Below are 23,506 nucleotides of genomic sequence, written 5' to 3'. Positions count from 1 at the left end.
ATATAGTTGCCAGTAGGTAGTTATAGTTAGGACCTAGCTTCCATAGGAAGAGCATTTTTTTATGTTTTGCTTATAACTTTGGCGTCATTTGATGAATCTTCATGTCATTTTCCAAACTAATTCTTTGTTCATATCAGCTCCTATGTTGGACGTATGGGGGTGATTCGTCAAGGGGGGGCTGAGAAAAAAGGGGGGTCCCAAAAGGTGTTTGTCCATGTTAATTTCCATAGGAAACTTTAGACAAGTCTACAGGTCGAACGGGTGAACGGAATTACCCCAAATTTGATAGGGAGAAGGGTCTTGGTCTAGAAAGCATGCTTTTGTTTATTTGGTGTAAATCCGTGTAGCAGTTTTTGAGAAATATCGAAATTTACAGATATCTATATTTGGGAATTCTGCCATCTGATTGGCTGAGGCGTTACGAGCACGAGCTTGCTGCTTATTGGTTGCGAGCGCTGCGAGCGGTTGAAACTAAGAAGTGTTGGCTGCCATTTTGTGATTCAGTTGAAGCGAGTAAGGGGGAAAAAGGGGGGGGGAAGTAGGAAAGGAGGATAGGAGCACTGTAAGCTCTGTGGGGGAGTGCGAAGCGAAGTAGTCACTCCTACCAGTCTGAAAGTGCTCAGAGTGACATGGTGCTGAGATGATATGCTGCTACACTCGTGTATGAAACCGAGAGCCTAAGCCGTGAGCACATTGCTGTAAAGTGATGTGCTCTGGTCTTTGTAGCATACGTGTGCAAGTAGTGTTAGTAGGCGTTTATACCATACAGGGAGTGGGAAGCGAACTACTGACCGCTAGCATGTGTTTATACTATAGCGGAAGCGAAATACTCACGCCTACCGGTGTGAAGACTTGGGGATCGAACCGAGGTGATTGCTGTAAAGGGATGGGCTCTGGGCGCTGTAGTATACGTGTGCAAGCAGTGCTAGTAGGCATTTATACTATACAGGGAGTGGGAAGGGAACTACTGACCGCTACCATGTGTTTATACGATACCGAAAGCGAAGTACTCACGCCTACCGGTGTGAAGACTCGGGGATCAATCCGAGCTGATTGCTGTAAAGTGATGGGCTCTGGGCGCTGTAGGATACTAGCCGCTGTAGTATAACTGTGTAAGTAGTGTTAGTATGCGTTTATAGTATATAGGGAGTGGGTAGCAAACTACTTTCTCCTACTGGTCTGAAGACTCGAGGATTACACCATGAGCCTAAATCGGGAGCACATTGCTGTGAAGTGATGTGCTCTGGGCGCAGTAGTATACCTGTGGAAGTAGTGTTAGTTTGCGTTTATATAATACAGGGAGTGGGAAGCGAACTACTCACCCCTACCAGTCTCGAGACTCCTGGATGAAACCATGAGCTCATTGCTGGAAAGTCATGTGCTCTGTGTAGTATTCCACTGTAAGACATAGTAGAATGTTAGTATGTAATTCTACTAGAATGTAAGTATGTAATGTTAGACTGTAGGACTGTCATGAGGGGAACCTTGGAGAGTTTGTACACGGTGCTGGAGAAGACGGTTGCCTTGCTGTCTGCTCCTGTTGGTGGGTGTTTAAGGTGTCTTGTTTTCCTGCAATAAACCTACATATCGTATCCACTACTGTCTGCCTCTTCACTACATAAATTTGGCGACGAGCGGGAGAAGGTAAAAAAAAGGCAGCACTCACCAATATTTCAAAGTTGCTTGCGTTGTGCTGAAGACCCGTTTTCTTCGTGTAGCTGTTTCTACTCATCCCAGGGTCGTCGGCTCATTGAACTATGTCATCTGACCTCTGGTAGGATTTATATTTTTATATTTTGCGCTTCCTCTGCCTCTTCATTACACTCTGGTCACTGTACTACACGTGTGTAAGTAGTGTTAGTATGCGTTTATACTAACCAAAGCATCATGGTCCTAGGGAGCGCAACCTCCCAGGCGCAGCTCATACAATGTCCCGGGGTGTGCATCCGCGGGACATTTATGTTTGCTATTAGAGGGCGGGTGCATGGCTTCCACCCTGTGATAGCAAATCCCTGTTTGACTAGTTAAAGCGAGAGAAGGAAAACCTTGTATCGCTTTAATAGAGCAGATCCGGATGGTAAAAATGGAGAGAAAAAAAACGGGGTCTCACTCGTTGATTTAAATGAGGCACCTGGTGGGTAATGTTCTGTGGCTAATCCTATTATTATATTGCGGGGTCTCTGTAGGACTGGGGATCTTAACGTCAAATGTAAATTAGGCGCGGAAGGGCACAGAGATGTTTCGTAGCCTAGGGGATCGCCACCTTCACGCGTATTATTTATTAATTGTTCGGGGGGGCTTCGAGGCCAACTGAAGTCCGGGGATCATCACCCTCCGGGGCTTTACTTAAATATGCAGGGTGGGCCTTGGCAGTCCCTGAAGCCGCGGTGGTCCTAAGCAGTGCCTTATTGGTTCTGTAATCACACGGGCAATACTCATGGTGTTATAAAGTGATACATGCATAGAACCCTTGCAGTTGTAGAATTACACAGGCTTCATTTATGTAATAGCCTGTTGGTTTATATTTGGTAGGTGCACCGCAAAATTACAAATATTTTCCCTCATAACCTCCTATAAACAGACGATTTTCACAATAAACTACAGACAAGTGTTGTCAGAAAAAGAAGACGTATACATTCGCTTATTTATTGGAAAAAAAAATCTTTATTAAAACTACACAAATAAATGGAAACGCAAGTTTATTAGAACAAACAACAGTATAACATGAAATACGTGGGTGGGTCTCCTCCGGAAGCACCGTACAAAACCGTACAAAACCTGAAAGACAAAAATGAAACATAAGTATGTGTGCCACCCCTCCCGCAGCACCTGGCTCTACACGTGTTTGTAGGGTAGCGCTGCCCGCTGGTTCAGGCCTACAGTACGGTCCTGTAGGTCATTAAAAGGAGACAGAGATGTGACTGAATGAGGTCAGAGATCACATCATTACGAACGGCCACATCGCTTGTTCGCACCTGCGTACCCAGGCTGATGCCCCTAACTCCTCCCACATTATGGCCAGAGATTAGATTATTAGCTACGGGAACATCGCTTGCCTGCACCTGTGCACCCAGGCTGCTGTCCCCCAGCCCCTTCCCCCGCACTGTGCTCAATTGTAGTTCCTGCGCACCAAGGCATCACTGCTCACCTGCCACCATTGGTGGGTCCAACGACGTGACGGTGCAAGCTCCGAGTCCGGGACGTTTTCTGGATACCACAATGGAAGGCATCAGATTATTATCATTACGGGTTGAGCACCCACTCCGCCCATTTTCGGTCAATTAATTCAGCGTCTGAAAAGGGAGAAATAATTTAATGGTGGAAACGTCTGGAGGTACATGAAGGTTTATTTCAAGCTTAATAGAAAACACCAGTTGAGTGCATCCTACGTTTTTGAAGTACTATCTAACAACTGTTAGTGGTAATCGTGGTTCAAAGAGGAGTTGGAGTGCACGACAATACACAAGGTTAAATATTTTTATGTTATACCAAGGTTCACATACAAAGGAACAGAGCGCATGCTAGAAGCATAATGTGCGTGTGTAATGCAGTGGCAGAAGCCTGTGTGCATGTACACTTAGTAATGAGCTCACTACAGTGCCCTAAAAGCCAACGCCACATGTCTGTAGGGCAGCACTGCCTGCTGGCTCAGGCCTACAGTACTGTCCAGCAGGTCCTTAAAATGAGACAGACATGTGACTGAATGATGTCAGAGTTCACATCATTACGCACGGCAACATTGCTTTTTTGAACCTGCGCACCCAGGCTGATGCAGCCCACCCCTCAACACATTTCTCTAGGGCAGCGCCACCCGCTAGCTCAGGCCTACAGTACGGTCCATCAGGTCTTTAAAATGAGACAGAGATGTTACTGAATGAGGTGAGAGATCACATTACACAGGGCAACTTCGCTTGTTCGCACATGCGCACTCAGGCTGATGCAGCCCATCCCTCCCGCAGCACCGTGCTCAATTGGAGCCGCTGTGCACCCCGGCCCCACTGCTCACCTGCTGTCATTGTTGTGTGTGCAAACACTACGGGCAGCAGTGTTCACAATTCAGTTGTAGTGTTGATAGCAGGATGGTGTACACCTCATGGATCCCTTTGGAAATACGACGGGCAGTAGGGTACACAATTTAGAACCAGTGTTGATTGCCAGGATGGTGTACACCTAATGGATCCCTTTTTTTTACTGCGCATTGTGATATGCGAGGTGGATGCGGCCATAGCACCCGAGACAGTGTAGAAGAACTGGGACATGTGGAGTCGTCGTTATCCTATTTAAACGTACGCAAAGTGGGCTGGGCTTGCATACGCCAGGCAAACGCGGGGGTGTGAATAATTTTTCCGGGGATCGGGGCGTTCTTCAGTTCCTGCCTGGCCAAGAAGTGTACTTATGTGTGTTTCTTTTGCAGTTTTGACGTCGCAGAATGCACAATTTACATTAATGTAGCATGTATCGGGAGGGCGGCAACTATTGCTAATGAGATGCTGTTCGAAAAGATTGAATGGCGAACATCACATGTTGTTGTCAAGGTTGTGGATATGCGCAGACATGCATGTCAATGGTGTGCGGTATTATTGAAAGTGTTGCTATCGCGAACCGTACACATGTGAATGTGCTCGGATGGAGGGAGGATCAGCAGTGAGGCTACGTCATACACAGTGATAACGCTCATTACAGTCAAGAAATGTATGTCAAACGTGAATCTGAAAGTCTGACATATAACACACTACTATATTGGTAAAGCCTGACAACAGAGCGTACGGCAATACAAATCTACACATTACTGTTTACTGTTTGTCACATGTGATCTAGGATGTGCACTCTGCCCGTGGCTGATGATATTCCTTAGAGCCACCAATACCCAGGCCGAAAGGCAGCACAATAATGTGCACACACACACACACCAGGGGCATCGTGTTATACACATTTGTTTTTTGATGTAACGTTTCAGCTGCATGGCCATCACATTTGGAAGGCTTAATGTACAGACCATGAATATTGATCAAGATGATCGATGCATGGTGTGTGTAGTATAAGATATGTGTACACAGAGAAAAAACTTTTCAAAAAAGCTGTTTACGGTGAAGGAGTGTCTCTCATCAAACGCTGTAGAGAGAATTACTAAAATGGGTGGGGTCGTTCAACTGTTACAATGGGAAATGTTATGAAGCAATCAAATGCTTTTTTATAAGGTCACATGGCAATCGCGCACCGAGTGTGCAAGGAGGCCGCACCCGACGCGATTTTGAGAAAATATATTTATCATAATATAAGTTTATTACAGTTAGAAATATATAAATGTTTAAAATATTTTAGATTATCACTTGCTGTCCTATACTGTTTAAAGCTATTTAGATATACTTTTGAGACAAAAAAAAAGAGGGAATGGCGTACCCGGCTCGACACGATTCGTCTGTGACGTAACACAGGGCCTGGCGGCGTGCACTTGTCTCATACGCAATGTGCAGCGGGCACGACCCCATACATACATGACATAACACGTGGCTTGGTACTGCGTACCAGTCGGATACCAAAGTAGCAGCTGGGACGACTTCATGCGTATATGATGTTCCGCGGGTCGTGGTGTCACAAACCCATCGGATAAGAAAAGCGCAGCATTTACGAGTTTAGCAATATGGATCGGATTCACGTGGTGATGGAGCTTGGTACGCTACCGGTATGGGAGTGCAGTTTTCTAAAAAAAAAAAAAAAAGAGATACATATTTTTGGGGGAAGATATAAAACATTACATAATTTTTAAAGTTACAAAAAAAGTATAATAGAGTTCAAAATATTTAAAAATATAATTGAAAAAAATATATGTTTTATAAACATTAAAATATGAAACTAACATTTAAAAAACCTTTGAAATTCACTGAAAAAACCATAGGTTTTACAGACTTTATAGTTAGGAATTAGCATTTAAAAAACCTTAGAAATTCACTAAAAAAACATAGGTTTCAGGGATGTTATAGTTAGTTGAACATTTGACTCATACAAAACCAGAGAAATTCGCCTGTTATAGTTAGTTGAGCTAACTATAACTCGCACGCCCACAATGCACTGGTCATGACGTCACATATTACATCACTCATGACATGGTCAGTGACATCACTTACGACATCACTTTTGACATCTCAAATGACATCACTGATGACATCACTGATGGCATCATCCAAGTGAAAATCTGATGCATATACTGATGCCCCAATATAAAGTTCGATACACGCACTCTGAAATACAGACTACTATTTTTGAAACCATACACATAACAATGCCAGATACTACATACCACCCACTATTTCCTAGGTCCGTACACACATCCAGTCACATATACATGCAGTTACTCATCAATACAGTACTATAATATGCATTCATACACCTATACATACAGTAACACTCCACTACTCATCAATAGAGTTACTCACAAACCTAGTCAGTCATGCAAAGAATCAATCACATACCAATTTACTCATGTATCCTGTAATACACACCAACTCCGTTATTTATACACACCACATCACTTATTTATGCAGATACTAACACATACTTACTGTCTTTTACAATCACTGATACAAGCAGATACTCATTTATAAACACACTCTTCAAATAACTTACTTTCACGTATAGTCATTTATATATTCCGACACTCACATATACTGCCTTAAAACATATGTAATTACTCACACATATACCAATGAGACATTCATTGGCTCATCAACACACCCATACACACACTAACTTACACAAACAGCCCTTCCTAGATGCACTTTTGAATCCATACAACCAGTGAATCACCCACTCAGACATCTATGCACAGTTACACACCCTCCCACCCACCCACACAGACACTCAGGCACCCATACAGATACTCAGACAACAAATCAATAACTCATATAGACACTTATCTAGCTACTCACCAACCCATGCAGCCGCTTACACACCAACTGAGAGACTAATAGACTTTCACATAGTTTAGTCACTAACCCATCGATTCAGTAAGACACATTCAATCACTCACTTATACAGTCAGTCACGCATCTACTAAATAATCCATTCAGGCACTTGTAAATCCACTCTTTCTTCAATACACCTTGGCATAGATATATATGAAAAATATGTAAACTTTCCAGAAACATACATTCACTGGATGATGTCATCAGTGATGTCATCGGTGATGTCACTGACCATGTCATGAGTGATGTAATATGTGACATCATCACCAGTGCATTACGGGCGCGCAAGTTATAGTTAGCTCAACTAACTATTAACTATAACAGGCGAATTTCTCTGGGTTTATATGAGTCAAATGTTCAACTAACTATAACGTCCCTGAAACCTATGTTTTTTTAGTGAATTATATATATATATATATATATATATATATATATATATATATATGTATATATATATATATATATATATATATATATGTATGTATATATATATATATATATTCCACGAGTTCCACTGGTTCCTCCATGCCCCAAGATTGAGGTGCGTACATGGTTGTGGGAACCCGATGTATGTCAATCCAGCTCTTCACCGATATTGAAGTAAAACACGCACCCTAGAGAAAAACGAAAAGTCCAGTTAATTTAATGTACTGCCAACCTTGCCAGCACATTTAATTAACTGGACTTTCATGTCTCGGGAGTGCATGTGTTTTACTTTGACGTCAAGTTGGAATATATATATACACGTTTCATTATATATATATATATATATATATCATGAAGCGTATAAAATATTAACAATTCAATTGCAAATAATTCACCAGACAAATAAAATATAAATAATTAAAATAGCAAAAAAAGACATTTACAAAAATATTATAATTTTTTGTAAACCAATAAAAATATAAATAAATAGTATACAATTAAAATTATAAAAAAATATTAATAATAAATCTATTTAACCAATATTATAAAAAAGTATTGGAGTCTGGGAATAATAGATATACTATTGCCACTCCAGTTTATGCAACAGTATAAAAAGTGTAGGACTTTAGAGGGGTAAATCTGTTATTCCCACTTCAAACAGCGCAACAGTAGGCAAAGTGTTGGATTTCGGAGGAATTAGATTTACTGTTCCCACTGCAATGAGGGCAACAGTAGGGGAATCGTTGGACTTCAGAGGGGTTAAATGTACTATTCCCAATCCAAATAGCACAACAGTAGGGAAAGGTTTGAACTTTGGTGTCAGGGATTCATGGGTAGCCACCGTACTTGCCGCCGGGGAATCGCACTGGTGGCTGCTGCCTACAAACCTGCGGTTGTCTTGGTGCTTTCTTTGGCATTCCACGCTCTGATCCACACCTTAAGCACTTGCCCTCACGTGGCCTACTGCACTCACATTCAGTTCATCATGGTCTTGGGTATGTAGGATATAGAACTCAACAATTTTGGTCACCTATTTGCGCAGAACACTAAGGGGGCCTGAATACTGGATACTAGTGTGTCATCCTCGATTGACGAAGTCATTCACAACATGAGACAGAAGGGCAGAATACTGGTGAGTCATCCTCAGTGGCCAAGTCATCCACAACAATAACATGAGGATGAGTCATCCTCAGCTGCCAAGTCATCCAAAACAACAACATGAAATGGCCGGCCAATATCTCGCAAGACCTCTAAGTCTCGGACGCCATTTTCTAAAATTCTGAACTATAAGTAGCCTGACTCCTGAACATTTGATGCTTTGCAGCCAGGAATCCAGACTTGACACATCTCCTGCTCAGCCTCCAAATTCGGATCACACGTCTCCATCTGGATCAGATAAGTAGTTAATTACGAGCTCTTCAGCTTTGATATTAGTCCCGCTGTGGCCACGGTCATTGGGAGGGACTTGTCGCCCTGCTTGGGCCTCTGGCTGTGAATCTGGTTAAAGGAAAGCTTTGTACCTCGCACCACCGGCGAGAACTCTGCGCATTCAAGCTGCTGAACATTCTAAGAACAGCTAAGCTAGGGTTATTTAGCTACGCAACTAAGTTTGTTGTTTATTGTGTACATTGTGTTCTCTTTCAACCTCCCTAGGAACTCTTTATTTTTGTGGTACTGGTGTACTATCATGTGAGGAGAAACACTAAACATCAGTGTGCACTTTGTCAGCGTACTAGTGGAGATCACACATCTACTAGGTACGCAGGTTGAAACACGAGTTATGTGTTCTGATCTATAAAGCGGTGTGACAATAATGTATGTACCCATGTGATATTCTTGTTTGTGTACACCATCGTGAGGTCATAGTGTGATGCCCCTCCTCCGGTGTACGCTAAATACCCTGTCAGTTTCCGTTTTTAGTGATATACATGTCCTGCTATCTATACTAACATTTTCCTTATGATTACTCGTTCTGTAGATCCAAGTGGTCACTCTGGAAGATTGCGTATCATTATTTTTGTTATTTTGGTAAATCATTATAGCCTTTTATTTTAGGTTGTTATTTTAGTTTGTTGTTTATTCCCAACCCTCTTTCCCTTGTGTTCATCCTGACACCATTGCGTTCTTCTCTACCCGTGGTGATGTGGTGGATGCAGGGGAGAGACAGTGCATGCTGCTCCCACATCTATTGGTCCTGGACCTCGTGGATGATGACATAAAACAGCAACGTGCTCTGACATTTGGACAGGGTAGAATTATTATTCCCAGTCCAAGCAGGGTAACAGCAGCGAAAGCGCTGAATTTCGGATGGGTAATATTTACTATTTCCATTCCAGTCTGTGCAATGGTAGGGTAAGCGCTGGACTTCGGAGGGGGAATATTTACTATTCCCACTCCAGTCTGTGAAACTGTAGGGAAAGAATTGGACTTCAGAGGGGTTAAATTTACTATTACCTCTCCAGGCTGTGCAAAAGTAGGGTAAGCATTGGACTTCAGAGGGGTAATATTTACTATTCCCATTCCAGTCTGCGCAACAGTGGGGAAAGTATTGGACTTCGGAGGGGCAAGATTTACTGTGCTCACTCCAGTCTGTGCAACAGTAGAGAAAGCATTGTACTTTGGAGGGGTACGATTTACTATTCCCACTCCAGTTTTTGTAACAGTAGGAGAAATGTTGGACTTCAGAGGGGTTACATTTATTATTTCCACTCCAGTCTAAGCAAGAGTAGGTAAACTACTTCACTTCAAACACATTACATATTTGAATAACTCTATTCGTTTAGAAAACATATAAAACTCTTAAGATAATCATTATTACTTAATATATGTATAAATATATATATATATATAAACAAGTAAACAATTTACAAACTTCATAATGTGAGAATTAATTTTTAATTAAAGAATTATTGCATTTAAATGATTACTTAATTTGCCACCCCATACCCCTACAAACCTAGCAACCCACATCTAAAATATAATTAAAATAAATAAGTATGACACAATCTATAAAATTGATAATCAATTACATAATTAAGAATTATGTATTTGGAAATTAGTTATTACTTACTTACCTTCCCACCCTATAACTCTACAAACCAAGAAGTCCTACATCTAAAATATAACCAAGATACAAAATTATTACACAATTCACATAATCAATTAAATATTCAATTGTATAATAATTATTATAATAAAATTATTATTTAACTACTTTCCACCCTACACCACTACAAACCTAGCAACCAACAACTAAAATATAACTAAAATAAACCAGTATTACATAATGTACATAATTAGTAATCAATTCAATAATTAATAATAAATTGATAGTTAATTGTTAATTAATTAATTCGTCAATTAACTTCCCACCCAATACCCGAACGAACCCAGCAGCCTGCACCTAAAATATAACTAAAATATAGGATTACTGCACAATTTACATAATTCATAATCAATTAAATAATTAAGATGATTAGGCCAAGCGGCTTTGAAATGCTGTAGTGCTGTGTGGTGACCTATGGATCACATTTGGTGTGTACCAAGGGATGGATTCAGAAGCTACCGACAAGGAGCTCCCAGGTGTAATGATGCCAGTGATTTATGAGAAGGTATGTGCCACTCCTAATTTGGATAGGGAGTTAAAACCTTTTCAATTTAGGTCTGGGTTTAGACAGCTCAGCTGTCTAGCAGGCATGTTTCTTACAATATACATAGAGTGGACTTTAGTTCCACTCATTGCAACTATTGGCTTTATTGTCCAGACTATTCCAGCCATGTGCTTGAGACTTTGCCAATTATTTCTTGGCTCAGCCCAGTGGAGAATTAATCTTTCACCAAAAGCGTTAGCTGTTTGGTGCACCCTTCAACATGCACTACAGTGATTGATTGTGTTAAACTGCATGATTGAATATTTCACAACTACTTGTGCTTGAATACATTATGCTTTTCTTCTCTGTTTTTAATGTAATAACATTTCATGTGTTAACACATTACCCAGGCCTAATTGATTTGCCACTGTTTGTTAAATTAGGCTAGGGTCATATGAAAGGTCTGAAACATTCCCTGAAGCCAGGCTTTGTTTATGTATTGAACAGTTCTTGATAGCACTTACTCACCCTGTGTTTGGACAAAACATTGAGTTAAAAATATCCAAGCCCAAAAATAGTGTTGTATATAATATCATTGTCAAAAATATCAGGGTTTTTTTTGGCAAGTAATATCATTTTTAAAAATAATGTTGTCTTTAGCATTTTTTTTCAGTAATATAATTTAAAAAAAGATTGTTTTTTATTTAGTATGGTTGGTATAATTGTTATTAATTAAAAAAAATGTAGCATATAACTTTAAGCGATTTCGTTTTTTTTCATATAATTAGCGATTCATAGTGTTGTAGCGAGTTGTTAGGTTTGTAGGGGGAAGGGTGGGAAGGTATTTAAATTTTAAATATGTTTAATTTATTGGTAATTTGTTTTTTATTGCTAATTTTTTTAAATTGATTATGAATTATGTAAATTTTTAAGTGTTATATTTTGAATTTAAAATGTATATTTTATTTGTCATTAGTAATAGCAAGTTGTATTTTAGTAGAATGTTGGGCATCTAGGGTGATAAATAAATATTATTGTTAATACGTTTTTAATTGTTAATTATTTAATTGATTGTTATTTATGAAAATAGTTTGTTACAGGTTTAGGCTATACATTAGTAGTGGGCTGTTGTGTTCATAGGAGTATAGAGAGGGAAGTTCATTAGGTTATCAAAAACTATACATTATTGTTAATTAGTTTTTGACTGCTCATTATTTAATTGATTGTTAATTATATAAATAGTTTAATACTGATTTATTTAAGTTATATTTTAGTTGTGGGTTTCTAGGTTTGTAGAGGAATAGAGTTGGAAGTTGAATTATGTAAAGCGCTCTGATAACTGATTCGATTCGGTTCTAGTTCGCGCTATATAAAACTGCAAAAAAAAAAATTACATTAAATGTATTTTAATGTAATGACATTTTTGTAAAAAACAAATTTATTTGATTATTCATTATGTTTATTACTAAATGTATGAATTATTATGTAATTGTTGTAATGTTTTATTTGTTTAATATATATATTACTTTTCATATGTTTATTAAACATGTATTTTAATGGTTTGGTATTTATTTAGGTGATTAGGTTGCTAAGAAAAAAAGTTTTTTTTATATTAAGCGGTCGACCTCGAAGCTGGGGAGCCGGGTTTGAGCCTCAGCAGGGACGCTCAACATCCTGCAATTCTGGGCAAAACACATAAGGGCCGATTACTATTTCGGTCGGAAAGCCTCCTTAGACCTTAGGTCGGAGGCTTTCAAACCGAGATAGTCGGTTTCACTTCCAACCGCCTAATTACAATTTAGTGAAACTGGCCAGTCATTCCAGCTGGGTTCCGACGGGCTCAAGGAGCCCATCAGCCAGTCGGAGACTGGCTCGTAATCCATATGGATGGTGTTTTACGCCGTCCAGATTACGATGCTCGGTTTATAGCAGGCTTTCCATGCCGGGCTTTCCAGCATGGTACGCCTGTCGGAAAGCGAGTTTAGGGGTTCCTAGAAGGGCCCATTTCTGTTTGCGGCCTCCGTTTGGGGGCCAAGGGGGCTGATCACTGCACCGTGTGGCCGACACCCTGAGGTGCCTACCATGCGGTGCAGGGATGAACACAACCTCCCATTTCCCTATGGGAGCTTGTGCTACAGCTGGTTTATGGCTGTAGCACATGCTCCAATAGGAAAATGTGAGTTTTTGCGACCGCATTGTAATTAGGCAGCCGGGACAGCCAACCGGAGGTCGGTCAATCCCGTTTCTGCTCGACATCGTAATAAGCCCCTTAATCTCCAAGTACCTAACAAAAAATAATAATAAATGTGTCCATCTGAAACGCAACTGGTGCTCATGTAAAGCACTCTGATACCTTCAGATCTAGTTTGCGCTATAAGTAAATTTGATGTTAAGGGTCTGTGAAATTCTGTTTCTGTGATGATATTTGTTACTTAAATTAAATTTGATTGTTAAGTATTTGTGAAATTTTGTTTCTGAGATGATATTTGTTACTTAAATAAATTTGATTGTTATGTATCAATTAAAATAAAGTAATGATTCCATAATTATGCTATTTTGTTGAAGTTTATATTACTATATGTATTGTTATTTATATATTTTTAAACTTTATTCATTGGCTTTTACATACAATCTTCGACAGTTGTGCGATACTTCATAAACATAGCGGCCCATAGCCAGTATTATGAACTTCGCAGGTGACAGGCTGAGTCATATGTATAGCAATTATCAATTGCAACAGAAACAGAACAGCTTTCTATTATCCATGGTTGCTCATGCGGTTAATATATCAAATGCAAAGGATCAGAAATCCTACAAACTAGGACAGCATAACTGGGGGTATTCAAGTAGCACCTAGTCAGTGAGTATCAGACATTCCAACATCAATGTGTCAACAATCAACATGTAACGAAAAGGTAACATTGTGCTTATATTCGATGGCATCTTCTATTCAGTCTCTAGTCAAGTGTGTGTCAATCAGCTTTCGGGGGGGGGGGGGGGGGGAGACAACGACAGCGAGCCCAGTCTTATCGTTGGCCAAGTGGACTCTGGGTTCACTGCCGTCACAAAGGGTGCCATGACAGATGCCCAATCCTCCGCAATAAGCCAATCTATCAGACCCCCTTCTCTCTTTGTTTCTCAGTGCAGTTTCCTCTACTAGGCTCAGGTTCGACCTCCTACTTGCACCTACAATAGAGGCGGGCAGGTGACATACAAAGCATTGCAAGGGCCTGTTGGACAAGGACCAGTGCCAGGCTCAGGAATCTAGCCTCAGCCATCCTCGCCCTCAGTGGAGGAAGACAGCCAGAGAAGTCACAGAAGCTCTGTACAGTTTAATGTGCGCTCTAAATTGGCCATCACCCTCTGCCAGAATGAGAGGATCTGAGGGCAAGACCAGGTCATGTGAATAAAGTCATACTAAAGTATACAAAAGTGAGGATGGAATGCTTGAATTTATCTCAGCCACTTGTAATTACACGGGCCACATCCCAGTCCATCATGATTTTGCACACCATGCCACCTCAGTTTGGACCCAGCTATATGCAAATCAGTCTTGATCCTGTTCCAATACGTACAGTCCAGCCCAAACTGCTAAGCCAGGTTCTCCTTGAACCAGAGCACAAGCAACCCAGGATTGGTTTCACCCTTGTTATGAGCTTATCAGCGGACATAGCTTGGTTCCAGTGATACAGTGTGCACAGGATCCACATCTGGGCATACCCGTCCCCCTTGGGCGACATATTAAAGCATACAAAAGTGATGGATGAAATGTTTGAATTAATCTCGGCCAGTGGTAATTGTGCATCCCAGTCCATTAATATTTTGCAGACCGTGTCATCTCAGCTTGGACCCGGCTATATGCAAATCAGTCTTGATCCTGCTCCAAAAGAACAGTCCAGCCCGACCTGCTAACCTAGGTCCTCCCTGAACCCAAGCACAAGCAATGCAGGACCAGTTTCACTCTTATTATGGGCCCATCAGTTGGATATAATTTGGTTCCAGTGACACAGTGCGCACAGGACCCACATCTGGGCATACCCATCCCACTTAGGGTGACATACTAAAATAAAGACATGTGATGGATGGAATGCTTGAAATAATCTCAGCCACTGGTAATTACTCAGAGCCGCATCCCAGTCCTTTATTATTTTGCACAGCATGCCACCTTAGTTGGTACCCAACTATATGCAAATCAGTCTTGGTCCTGCTTAAATAGGAACAGTCTAGCCCGAACTGCCAAGCCAGGTCCTCCCTGAAATGGTGCACAAGCAATCCAGGACAGGTTTCGTCCCAGTATCTGGCTGAAGGGCCCATAACAAGATAGTATTATACCAATCCAAAGCTTTAATACAGTGCCTCAAGTGGTAAAGGGCTTTTGCCATTTTACAGCTCGGCATGGATGCCACTTTGCTAATCCTATGCTTAAAGCCTTTGCAGTACAAAAGGCAATAAGACTTTGTCCCAGGTACAAGTTTTAAGATCCTAAAAAATCCAAGTTGCAGTGGGTTGTAAATTGACCCCCCTCATGAACATTAAGTAGGTAGGTCGCAAAGTGTGACTTCCTTCGATTGGAGGCCATCACAGGGATGGTATCTTGCTGGGGACAACTGACCAGCACGTCGGTGATTGCCTTTCAATGAAGTCCACTTTTTTTTTTTTGCAGCTGATTTTCCTTACAGAAAATGGTACTCAGTTTAAAACGAAATATTTTTTTCCTCTTAAGAATCTGTGGTGATCTTGTCCACTTAGGGCCTTATGATGAGTTTGGTGGTCCAATCACCCGAGCACCTCAGCCGCGGTCTAGAGAAGACCGCAACGCCAATGGTCTTCCGACCGCCGTATTGCGAGTTTACCGTGGAGTGGCTGTGGAGATCTTGTGGCGGTGGTGATAGCTTTTCCATATGTATCAATGCCTATGTGAGCATTTTGACTGCATATGTGTCGGATGCACACATATGCATGAGGCATGTGGAAAAAGGCCACCTACTCATTGCCGGAGTCTGGCTTACATGTGGGCTGTCCAGGCAATAGGTATATGGTATAAAAAGGACTCACCTGTATATTGCTGCAAAAAGGGCCATAATCCTGGGGTAAGGATGCTGCTGTGAAGGAGGGACCTGAAGAAAGGGATCCACGTTAAACCCTGACCGAAAGAACAGGAAAAGGGTGAGTATGCACCCCAAATCCTTAATTTCCACCGATTTGAAGCTGGCGATCCCACCGCCGTAGTCAGCTCGTCAAAAAGCCAACTTGTAATATGGCTGGCAGTAAAACTTCCCTGTACCACCTTATGGCTGCTGCTTTTCCCCGACCATGACCTCGGCGGTGTGCGGTGAGCTGGCGGTGTCTGCTGTTCAGCCGCAGTCTTTCCAAATGCAATCCGCCCACCCGAAGAGAATGAATTTGGAGTGATGATGTTTTATGCTTAGAAGGGGACATTCCGGGTCCTGACCTTCACGCTCTTCTCTCAATTATCCACGCCTTGTCTCCATCCAGATTTCAGGCCGCCTCTCGTTTCAATGTGTCTTTTTGTTTCTTTTAAACTGTTCAATGTAACCTTTGAGATGCTGCTATTTTTGTTGCTGTTCTCTGTAAACCGTTCTGAAACCCTCTGGTGAAGTAGTGCCAAAAAAACATTAAAAATAAAGTAAATAAATGATGATCTTCCGTAAGAGGCTCAAAACCTGGCTATTTCAATCACCATAGGATAGGTGCTGCTGTCGACTTTTGCTCTCCTGTCCTAGGCCATTCATAGTATTGGGCCCTCTGTTTCAGATGAGGGTCTTGCCCTAGCACGTGGACACACCGGGTGGTGTAATCATTGCGCTTTATAAGACTATTATTATTTATCTGCTAATAGCTTTACCGGAGTCCCTCTAGTATGTGATAAGAGTTTGTGACCATTTTTCCAGCAGCCTATGACCAGTTTGGAAGCTTCCATAATAAAACAAGACGTAGCAAGCTAGATAGAGGTTTGTAAATACAAACCTGTTGTGTCTGCACGCGCACCCAAACAGGCTGATATATGTTGCAAAGATATGCCAGTACAGAAAAATGAGCTCAATATTTGTTATTTCTGGCCAGAAAGGGTGTAATTTATATGGTATTCCACCATGTCAATGAGTTCCTTCGTCTTCGTGCCTACTGGGGTCTGGCTCTCTCAGTCTCAACCTTGAAACCATATGAGATGTCTATGGGCGATGCAATGGCTGCTCATGTGCATGATTCATCCTGGAAGGAGCAATCAGCGCACGAGCAGCAGTCACAGTGGTGGAAAAACAGCCTATACAATGACACTGCCACTTCTTGAGTGAACACATGGAACAGTAGCATCAATGGGCCCAGAGTGTAGTATGCACCAATGGGCCCAGATAGTAATAAGAAACAGTGGGCTGAGACATATCAGTAGGCTCAGCCAGCATCAATGGGCCCAGACAATAAGTATGAATGGGCTGAGACAGTAATGAATGTCAGTAAATGTGTAATGTGTAATGTGTAAATGTGTTGGACTTGTAAAGCGCACAGCTGCCCGTAAGCGTCCCGGCGCTGGAGACCACTGGGGAACCCGTCCTGGCTTTTCCTGTGAGATGGCCCCTTCTGGGTATCTCCAAGGTGAAACCAGGCATCCCCGGCGTCTGTGGGGGGCCGTTGTAGAGATGAGGCAAGCTTAAAGCCCAGAGTTGCCGAGTGTGATCCCTGGTTAGAGTAGGCACCGAGGCGAGAATTGTCGAGTCCGCTGACCCTGGTCCACGACCCTGCCGCGGCGGGAATTGAACCCTGGTCCCAGGCCGTTCTCTGCTTCCGGGTCTGCCGCCTCTAACCAGTGAGCCACACCACTCCACACTCCATCAGTAGGCGCAACCAGCATCAATGGGCCTAGACATTAATAAGAAATAGTGGGCTGAGACAGTAATAAATATCCGTAGGCACAGTCAGCATCAATGGGCCCAGACATTGATAAGTATCAATAGCTACCAATGTTACTCACTGCTATTGAGATATTAATGACAACAACAAAGAAAAAAGCAAGTGGCTGCCTCTCTAAAGATTCAATGGATCAATTTAGAAAGAGCTGTACAACACTCAAATCTTCACATAACATATTTCCTTTTAAATTATGCATTGATTTATGGCCTTATAGGGCTATACACCAAACCTCAAGGAGGAGGGATAGAAATCTATGCAAGTCAAATTTCCATTCATACTCACCACTGCCCTGATGTTGCTCATGAGTTGTCAGCAGGCAGACAATCTGCAGGAGTAAATGTGGCAGAGGTGATAACAGTCATCCCCCTAAACAATGAGAAAATATGGAGGGGCAGATTTACAAGCCCCTTGCGCCCCTTTTACACCGCCGTTGAGTCTCTTTTGTGACGCAGCGGCGTGGCAAAAGATGTGCCATGGTGCGTGGTACTTACAGCGTGACGCATCTGGAAGATGCGTCACGTTGTAAAGCCCTGCGCCAGAAGGAGGCGTTCCTGCGCGGGGGGGGGGGCGTTCCGGTGCAGGAACGCCTCCTAAAAGAGGCTGAGTGAAATCTACAAGATTTCACTCAGTCACTTTGGGGCCCATGCTGCGTCAAAACCCTGCGTAAGGATTGACGCAGCATTAACAAGATAGGGCCCCCCAGAGCCTTGCTGGAGCTACGTCACGCTCGCGACGCAACTCCAGCAATGCGCCGCCTTTACGGCACAGATGCTTCACGCATCTGTGCCGCTTTTGCCCATTGGTGCGCCGCATTGTAAATGCGGCGCATTAATGGTGGCGGAGACATGGTGCACAATAAGTGGCGCATCCCTGCTAATATGCAGGGATGCGCCACTTATTGTAAATCTGCCCCGGAATGTTTGTGCTTTCCTTTACAACAAACTTGAACACTTGCTCTAGTCTTTTTTGTCACCAAATGTAGGTGAGAAAATGGAGAGTGAAAAGCCATATGTATGATTTCGAATATCCACAAAGCTAAGACTTTGTAGGTGTTCTCTACCTTCCCACTGGGCAACCCACATCCCCTCCTGTGACAATGCTAACTATTCCTTTGTTAACCACATATTTGGTACCGCAGAAAATCAACCATGATGCTTTTTTCCCACTTTTGTGACTTTGCATCTACAGACGTAATTGGTAGAAGTTCTACATTATGTGACTTAGTATTGCCAATTACACCTGCAGATGACAATTTAAATGTATCCAAGAGAAACTTGGGTGCTCAAAATATGTTATGAGTCAGACTTCTAAACTCTACCTTTCACTCTATCGCAGGCCATGACAGGAACATGCTGTTACCTGGATGACTTTCTGATCACCAAAATAGGTTAAGAGGGTCATTTAGACTCTGCCAGTTCAGTAGAGGCCCTGGCCTCCACTCCCCTGCAGAATGTCCCTTTGATGCTCAGTACTAAAAGATATCTCTATGTAGACATTGGTGATCAAATCTATTTATATTTCATGTGTTAGGGTTTGAATGGTCCCCTTATCAGCCTTTTCATATTAGGTTTATATTTACCCAAGCTCTTAAGGGGTTACTGGGTTGCCCTTGTTTACTGCATGTCCACAACAGGCAACCTCATATTCCTAGAAGAGATAGCTCAATTCCAAGGGGTCTAAAACAGTGTTAGAACCAGGCATGAGTGGAAATGTAGGAAGATGCACTTGTGCATCATAAATTATGATACGGAGGATAGTGGAGCCCAAGAGTTGGTTGGTGGACGGAGAGAGCGAGGAGGGGGATCAGCTCATTGTGAAGCACTGGACAGTAAAAATGCTGTATGGGGCCACAGGTTACAAAGATAGGCAGCTAAGAGTTACCAGCAATGGAGAGGGAGAGTTTCAATAGCACCGGCAGTGCTGAGGGGAACGGGTGGGCATTCTAGAATGGTGCCAAATGGGACAAAGCTGTTGTAATGGGGATATTTCGCTTTTCCACCCGTCATGCCAATCAGTAGTAAGGACTGCACAGTTTTCTATTGTGATTCACTGAGTTATTCAGTAGGGAAGGCATGTGGTTAAAGAGGTGACTTCACTTCCTAGAAGCAACAGCTTGGAAGAGCCCAGACAGAGTGACGCCATGCGGTGGTTGAGAGATATGTGCATGCATGAACCCTCTGGGTTACCATGTCAACTAATTCCTTTTTCCCTCTTTGTCTCTCTTCAGTTCACATGGTGGACTTTTGCGGACAAGTCATCAAGGACGACGGGATGATTGTCAACTCCCACGCGGAATCCCGGAAATACTACTTTGTGGCCATAGGAACAGACTGCCGGTTGACAATGCAGGCCTCATCCCCCAAGGACAACGTCCAATTCCAGTTCCGCTTCTTCCTGGTGTACAGCCTACTGCGCATGTCAGCCGGCCTGCAGCCCACCCCTGCTGTGCTTCCCCCACTCAATGACACCAGGACATCAGCTCTCTCAGACAGTGCTAGACCTGGGATGAAAGGTGCAGAGGGATTGGAGGCTCCGGATCCCTGTAATGCGGGCTCCTATGTGCAGTTTTATGATGGCAGTGACAGGACGGCGCCACCACTGGGACCACCGCTCTGTGGGAAAAGCATCCCGCGGCCAGTCTTGTCCACGGGCAATTACCTGACACTGCGATTGGTGACCAGAGGACAGCAGCCAAGAGTGGATTTTGTAGGGGATTTTACTTCTTTTCGATTAGGTAATTCTATTTTTATACATTTTGCTTACCAACGATTAGCAGGTCATTGTTCTTTGCTTATGAGGTACAGTGAGGAGTGGTTCTTACATTATCTTCTAACAGCCATACTGCCACTTGTAACCATCATTTTTATTGGTTACTTCAGAGCTACCTCTTCCCAGGGTGGTCTAGGGATGTTAAAGAGTGGTAAAGGACAGTGAAGACAGAGGGATGATTTACAAATTACTTTTTCATATGGACATGCTTATGTACAGAAATGAGACTGGTGAATCTTTCATATATGCACTGGGACATGAGGGTAAGGGAACCCTTCATGCTCAAAATGCCATGGCACAAATAATATTGCAATGTGGATGTTCTGGTTTTTATTCTAGAACACCCGTGTTATTGGTGTAAACGTTTAAAAAGGAGGTCTGGCCTTTTAAAGAATGTACTCTTGTTGCTACAGTGAAAGAGACAACTGAAGTTTACTGTCCTAGGCAGGCTTCCGTCCCTGACATTTTCCTTTGCTTTGTTGAAAGGGGAAATTATCGACATAAATGCGTCAGTAAATTATCGACATAAATACCTCGGTAAATTATCGACATAAATACCTCAGTTCTAATCCTAGTCTTCCCACTTGAGCAGAATTCTGTCATCATTCTGTCATTCATCTTGCTGTACCTTGTCTGCCTTATCTGCCAGCAGGACAGCATGAATACAGGTCCAAAAAAAAATACCAGCCATTCACTTTATTATAAAACGATAATCAGAGGGTTTTTTGTCTGCTTGGAGGTTCTTAAACGTTAGACTGTATGTTTTGTTGCACTATATAGATCTTTTACATTCATGGACAACATTTAGTATGAAGACTGGAGTGCCTCCCAGTATCCTTGTATTCATTAGAGAAGTTTACTGTTCTTCTACGCAACTGTACACATATGCCCAAGCACTTCATTGGTTCAATCATATGCGGGCATATTCATTCATTCAAAGTTTTATATAGCGCGAACAAGATCTTTACAGATATCAGAGCGCTTCACAGAGACAGGGGTAGGGGCAACAGAACTGAACAGACATAATGGGAGCATTATAATAGTCACTAACATAATAGGATAACAGTAATGTACAGAAAACATACCGATATACAATCAGGTAACAAATAATATAAGATGGCGCAAGTCATTGATCCCGCTACAATAGAGTTCAGGTAAACATTGGATGTAGGGATGGCTTATACCAATTTCTTAGGATAGAGAGAACACAGGGTGGGGGCATCGGGAGGGTGATTCAACCACCTAAAGTGTATCATATATTGGTCGGTAGTAGGAGAGTAGCATAGTAGTGTCACAATCAGGTAAGAATATAGTGCCAAGAGACAATCAGGTGAACAATAATACAGAGCGATGCAGAGTCTCTGGTCCAACATCTATAAAGTTCAGGAGATCTTGGCCAGAAGAATGGTTTTCACCTTTTTCTTGAAGAGTGCAGCGGAGGAGATAAGCCTGGTTTCAGGAGGGAGCGCATTCCAGATCCTGGGTGCCATTCCTGAGAAGGAGCGCTTGTATGTTTTTTCTTTCCGGAATCTACGAGGTTTCAGGAGTAGATTTTTTGTACTTCTGTTGGATCTCGAACCTCCCGATATAGACAACTTTTGAGCGAGGTAGTTGGGTGCCTTGTGGTGCACGGCCGAGTGTGTCATAACGGCAATTTTTAGCTGTATTATGGCTTCAAAAGGCAGCCATTTTAGAGATTTTAAGTCTGGGGATATATGCGAATGTTTTCTTGAGCCAGTAATGAGTCTCGCGGCAGCGTTCAGGGAGGCTCTTAGGGGTGCTGTTGTGGATAGCGGGAGTCCGCTGAGGGCCACAATTCCATAGTCTATGCGAGGGATGATTAAAGGGTGGTGGTGATTTTCGCCGGAGGTGAGATGAGTAGGAACTCAGTTTTCAGAGCATTTAGTTTGAGTTGATTATCGGCCAACCAAGATTGAGTGTTACTAAGTGTGGAATTCAGAAGTTTGACATCTTCCGGGGATCGTAGCTTTAGGTAAAGTTGTGTGTCATCGGCGTACATATGGAATTGAACATTGGATGCTTGGAGCAAGGCGGCGAGCGGTTCCATGATGAGGTTGAACAGTGTGGGGGAGAGGGAAGATCCTTGCGGAACACCTAGTTCTGCTGGCACAGGTGTAGACGGCACATTGTCGATCTTGAACTTCTGAGACCGGTTATGAAGGAAGGAGGTAAACCATTGGAGAACAGTTCCCGATAGACCCATTCTAGTGCTTAGCAGCTCCAGTAAGTTCTCGTGTTTGACCGTGTCAAATGCTGAAGAGAGGTCAAGAAGGATGAGGAGGCAGGACTCATTGCGATCAAGGATTTGGATGGCGTCATCAATTATGTGTGTCATAGCTGTTTCCGTGCTATGTTTCGCTCGGAAGCCTGATTGATGAGGGTTGAGGAGGTCAAATTGATCAATGTGTTTTGTTAGTTGGAGTTGGACACATTTTTCCAGCAGTTTGGCCAGGGTGGGGATATTGGTGATAGGGCGGTAATTGTTCAGGTCAGACGGGTCAGCTGTAGGTTTCTTGAGAATAGGCGTGACTTGCCCCACCTTGAGGGAGTCTGGGATGAGACCTTGTTGAAGGGAGCTGTTGATGATTTTGGTCCAAAGTGGGAGGAGCAGGGGGATGAAGTCTTTTACAGCATTAGCAGGTAGGGGGTCTATGAGGTGATTAGAGGGCTTCAAGGTGCAGAGCAATTTGTGTATTGCTTCTTCCGAGTAGGTGTCGAAGGACAACCATGATGCATGATTTTTAGGTTGAGTGTTAGATATTCTGGTGTGGCTGGGGAATCGGCTTACATCCATGATGAGCTCATTTCTTA

The 23,506-nt window shown here is 42.5% G+C and overlaps 1 protein-coding gene across 1 annotated transcript in view; it reads left to right on the top strand.

Annotated features, from left to right (window-relative positions):
- The window catches only part of LDLRAD2 (low density lipoprotein receptor class A domain containing 2), a 181,295-nt gene that overhangs the window by 117,739 nt on the left and 40,050 nt on the right, over nt 1-23,506 (top strand). Inside the window, exon 2 of the mRNA XM_078640945.1 lies at nt 20,133-20,639. Within this exon, the coding sequence (XP_078497071.1) occupies nt 20,133-20,639 (507 nt within the window). The remainder of the gene's footprint in view (nt 1-20,132; nt 20,640-23,506) is intronic.

The sequence above is a fragment of the Lissotriton helveticus genome, chromosome 5_1 (genome assembly GCF_964261635.1).
Source record: "Lissotriton helveticus chromosome 5_1, aLisHel1.1, whole genome shotgun sequence".
NCBI classification, from domain to species: domain Eukaryota; kingdom Metazoa; phylum Chordata; class Amphibia; order Caudata; family Salamandridae; genus Lissotriton; species Lissotriton helveticus.
This window is presented reverse-complemented; position numbering and strand designations above follow the sequence as displayed.